This window comes from Perkinsus marinus (assembly GCF_000006405.1).
Source record: "Perkinsus marinus ATCC 50983 genomic scaffold scf_1104296955602, whole genome shotgun sequence".
NCBI classification, from domain to species: domain Eukaryota; phylum Perkinsozoa; order Perkinsida; family Perkinsidae; genus Perkinsus; species Perkinsus marinus.
This window is the reverse complement of record NW_003207763.1, coordinates 1-4,720: the sequence shown is the minus strand read 5'-3', so window position 1 is coordinate 4,720 and position 4,720 is coordinate 1. Positions and strand designations below refer to the sequence as shown.

Below are 4,720 nucleotides of genomic sequence, written 5' to 3'. Positions count from 1 at the left end.
ACGCAAGTGGAAGAGCTGTTGAAACTTGGTTTGGTGCGACGGTCTGATAGTCCATGGTCGTCTTCGGCTTGGATGATCGGCAAACCTAAAAGCCCAGGTGAATACAGAATGGTGATTGATTATCGAAGACTGAATAAGGTGACGTTAGCGGATAAGACTCGACCACCGAGGATAGATGAGACTCTAGATGAACTAGCAGGGGCCCGTGTGTTCACGGCGTTAGATTTGAGAAGTGGGTTCTACCAAATCCCAGTCGATGCGGCTAGTATACCCAAGACTGCCTTTTGTACACCAGAAGGGAATCATAACTCTCCTTACAAAGGAGGATGCTGTGTTCGTATGGTCCCAGGGATGTCAAGAAGCCTATGAAAAGGTGTTCGAAAGACCTTGTTTGGGCCTACCAGAATGGGGTAGGCAAACAGCAATCTATCGGTAGATTTTGAGGGAGATAACATGGCTACACTGCTATGCTTTGCGGTAGTAAGAGCTGTACACAGTACTCGAATGCTTATAAGTTTTTTCTCGTGAAAAGTCGCAGTGAATTCCGAAGAGTATAACTAAAAGCTGAGAGAATTATCGGTCTGTGTTGAGAGACCGTCGTCAGTAGTTACTAACCTTGTGATGTTGATTTTTTTCTATTCTCAGGAGCTGACGGAAGGCATGGGGTTCTCTCTGATTCGGGCAGAGAAAGCGTTGTATTACTCGGATAACGTTGGGGTGGAGAACGCAATTCAGTGGCTCACTGAGCACGAGAATGATGTGGATGTACTGTGCGGGGGAGAGGGAGGACAGACCTCATATATAACCGCATATATATCATGGGTTAATAGCAGAATAATTGGTATGTTAATCTATAATCCCCGCCCCCCCCCCCTCCCCTCCTTATAGACTCCATTGACCTTCGCTATGAAGGAACATAGTTTCGGGTGGGGCCCTGTGGTTCGTGATAGTGTATGTGGACTTTTTCATTTGAGGTTTGTTGCTGAGGTGAGCGTATCTTCTTGGTGTAGATTGATAAACCATTGCCCGCACCTAAGTCGCAGTTATCGGCGGAGGAGGCGAAGGTGAAGGCGATGGAGCTCCAGAAGAAATTGCGGGAGGACAGGATGGAGAGGTGGTAGTGGGATGCTTATTGCTCTAGTGGTGATGCGTCCTGTGTGAGGAAGTATGCACATGGCAGACTGGGGGTGTAGGCGACAATATTAGAATTATGAGAAAATTTGGGAAATTCTTGTTGGTTTTCTGTACACTTTTACCAGGATTCGTACATGAACCTGTATAAGTAGTGAGGAAACTCTTCTGAGCTGAGCTGGGGAAAGCGAGCATATATTCCCACTCCAACACTGTATAGGAAACTCCTGAGCTTAGCTGAGGAGAGCGAACATATATTCCTACTCCAACACTGAACAAGCTACTCGTGGTTCTGTGAGTGATTGATGATGTTTCAGAGAGAAGAGGGAGGCTCGAGAGAAGGAGAAGGCACGGATCGAGAATACTAAGTTGATGCAGGAGACGCAGGCCCATTTGGCAGAGGAGAAAAGGAAGCGAGGTACACGGGTTACTCTAACATCGTGTGGTATCGGTTCAGTATCGTGTTTGTCATTGTTGTTGTTATTATTGTTAGAGATGGAGGAGTTGCAGAGGGAGCGAGAGGATCATGCGAGGCATCGACAAGAGTTACGTGAGAAGATGATAGAAGATTATCGCAGGCGATTTGGAAGGGACCCGCCGGTGAGATTCTTCGTGGGGTTAGAATTCATCAGAATTTTGGTTTTTGGGCACTACAAGGGAGACGGGTTCACTTGTTATATATAGTTTTTATATGAACTATAGAGAAACTCTGGATGCTGAATAGACCTTTCCTGAGTTCGAAAAGCGATCCCGAGATGGAGTTTTAAATGTAAAATCCAATCATCCTAGGGGCGCCTCTGAAGCTCAGGAGAGGTGTATTGAACACCCCGAGTTATAATTGATTGTAAAATGACTATACTGGGGTTCGAACCTGCGGCCACCAGTTCGCAGAGTAAAAAAAATTAGTAGGGAAATTCGAGGAGTGGTAAGGTTTTATGATCGTTTGAAAATGCTCAGTACCACGAGGTGAAGTTTGTGATGCGTTGAATCTCGTCTGAGCTCTACTTATGGAGAAGCGAGTGGGAAAATTACGAGATCCTTTATCGCGAGAATTTGCTTATTCGTTTGTATTCGTTTGTACTCGTTTGTGGTGCGTTGTTTTTTTCGCCAAATTATTTTTTCCCTTCGATTTGTTGATTTTTTGGCATTTTTTCGCCGGTTTTTTCACGAATTGTTGGCCGATTTCTTGATATTTTTGCTGATTTGGTGGTATTTTTTTGCTTTGATTTAGGCGGACTATTTTGAAAAGACTACGGATGTGAGTCAGATGAAGCCGAAGGAGGCGATAGCTTATCACTTGAGGAACCTCAAAAAGGAAAATAAGGAGAATAACTTGAAGGGATTGATGGTGAGTTGGGGTGCGTCACTGCGCCACAAAATTAGTGGAAACTGAACAGTTATGCATATATAGATTTTCTTCAATTAGAGAGTATGGTTGTAGACTACATAATGCTTCTAGAACGTTGGTGTCAATCGATTCACATTGTTATCAAAGTTGACTTTCGAACTCTGAGAATTTGAAGGCGTTGAACATATTACTTTGCATAACGGTTTGCCCCACACTATATTAGGGAGTTGTTTGACGTGAGATGCGCTTGAGAGCTGCGTTAGGGCAGGGGTTCTCAGTTCTGATGATTCCTGTTGTCATGGGTTGTTGAATTTGGTACTACGCCCTCGAGACGAAAGAAAGGATATCTGATTGTTTGCGATGGTCGCGGGTTCGATTCCCGGCATGGGCTTTTTCATAATGTCGGCATGTATTAGCATGTATATGCTCGGCTCGCTTCGTTCGCTCTGTTGCAATTAGCATCGTCGTGATGATGAACATGGTTTTTTGGTCTTAGACGTGTTTGAAGACCCTACGAGTGTATCTACAGAATGCGCACGACCATCCGACTGAGGAAAAATACCACAAAATCAAGTAAGGCAAAGGTGGCTTATTTTTAGGGCGAGCGAAAATTGTTTTCATAGTGTTGATATCGATCTCGACGGTGTATGTTTTGTATCGTGTCGTGGTCTTTCTGCTGAAGGACACGAGATTAGGTGCGCGAAAATATGTATGTGGGCAGTCGCCCGTGTTGGTTGAATAAAGTACGCTAATAACGTGCTTTATAATTGATAAGTACGTCATCCGACTGTTAAAATATGGTTGGATAAAGTACGGAAACTGCGAGAGAATTTAGGAAAATTCGCGCTTGTTTTTGTACACTTTGTGTGAATTTTGGATGTTTCTGAAATCAGCAACTGGTGGAAGCAAATATATTATTTTTTGTCTTCAGCAAATCGAATAAGGCGTTTGTGGAGAGGGTGTCCTCGTTCGAGGAGGCAATAGAAATTCTGGAGCAATGCGGCTTTACGGATACTGGTGGGTTTAGGGTGTCGGGTTGGAGGGTTTAGGGGTGGTTTTGGGGTACAGATTTCGGGGGGTTGGTGTTGATAGTCGATGTTGGCATACTACTACGACTAAATCGTAGTAGTATGTTGGTATTATATGAAGCGCCAAGGGCGACGCGATACAGGATGAGTCGGTTTGATGGGAGTTTTTGTCGCGGAGGAGTTTATGTGTAGAGGATTGTCGCTGTTGGTTTGACGAGGCGTGGCTATTTGTGGAGATTTATTGTTATGATTTATGGTTCTATACCACTCCATCGGCTCATCGTGTGGTGATAGGAGGATAATCTTGTAGGATGTATCGAGCATCAGGTGCTTCATTGGAGATCACCAACTCAGTGGCTGACACATGGCTGTGCGCCCAAGCGGTGAAGTTCATCGATGTTACTATGCAACAGTTGCAATGAGGATCTCCGGACAGTTTCAGATGAGACGACACGTGTTTAGTTTAGTTATGAAGTGTTTCGTGATCGTTTGGTGGGTTTCAGTTCTTCACAGTGTGTTCGACTGGCTGCTGTTTTCTTAATGAGCCGTAATGGCGGTGGCTATGTTATGAGGGGCGACGGTGGGGGTGGAGGGGGAGGGTCTCGGTATGTGGAGGTTCCGTATAGTCGCAATGACAGGTTGAGAAAAATGGAGGGTGTGGGGAGCGAACCCGAGACCTATCCTGTGAGGAGAGTGAGCGAGGCCGCGAACTATGAGGCTGAGTCTCCTGTGGAATTGTTTGATATTGACGCGCAGTTGGAACGGTCGCTGGAGGAGATACGTGATGTGAAGAATTTGCTGAGAATTTTGTTGTCTAAAGTTGATGACCTCGGTCGCACTACGGCAGAGAATCTGGACAGGGTACGCGAGAAGAGGGAAAAAGAGGATCGAAAACGGCGGGAATTGCTACTACGTGAAGAAGAGCGTCGAGCGGAAGCCGTTGCTGTTGAGGCGGCGCGGGAACGTCGAGATGACTTGTATGTTGATGATGAGTATAAACGAGGGCAAGCTATGGTAAGGAATGCGGTGCATTTGTCGCCAGTTGACAGAGGGGCGGAGTTGAGGAGGGAGGGTGTGAGGAGGGGGAAGGGGACGGTGGGAGGCAGGCCGGGAGGAGTGAGAGTGCCGCCCCCTATGCGGCGATTATAGGTGCCTTGGGACGTACTTCTGCTTATGGTGATCGTTTTGATGATAGTAGTACTGTGTTGTGTAT

General features: G+C 45.9%; 2 protein-coding genes across 2 annotated transcripts in view; both read left to right on the top strand.

Moving 5' to 3' along the window:
• Positions 1 to 89, top strand: part of Pmar_PMAR022728 (Vacuolar sorting protein snf7, putative) — a gene marked incomplete at both ends in the record, with an annotated part of 5,683 nt that extends 5,594 nt beyond the window's left edge. Inside the window, one exon of the mRNA XM_002775722.1 lies at positions 51 to 89. Coding sequence (XP_002775768.1) covers positions 51 to 89 — 39 coding nt within the window. The remainder of the gene's footprint in view (positions 1 to 50) is intronic.
• Positions 90 to 521: 432 nt separating this feature from the next.
• Pmar_PMAR022726 (hypothetical protein, conserved) lies at positions 522 to 3,929 on the top strand (the record flags this gene model as incomplete). Its single annotated transcript, XM_002775721.1, has 8 exons — positions 522 to 765; positions 1,011 to 1,114; positions 1,449 to 1,549; positions 1,625 to 1,731; positions 2,363 to 2,479; positions 2,976 to 3,052; positions 3,411 to 3,496; positions 3,835 to 3,929. Exons 1-8 carry the CDS (start codon positions 622 to 624, stop codon positions 3,927 to 3,929), a joined length of 831 nt encoding a protein of 276 aa, XP_002775767.1. The 5' UTR covers positions 522 to 621.
• Between the last annotated feature and the right edge of the window lie 791 nt (positions 3,930 to 4,720).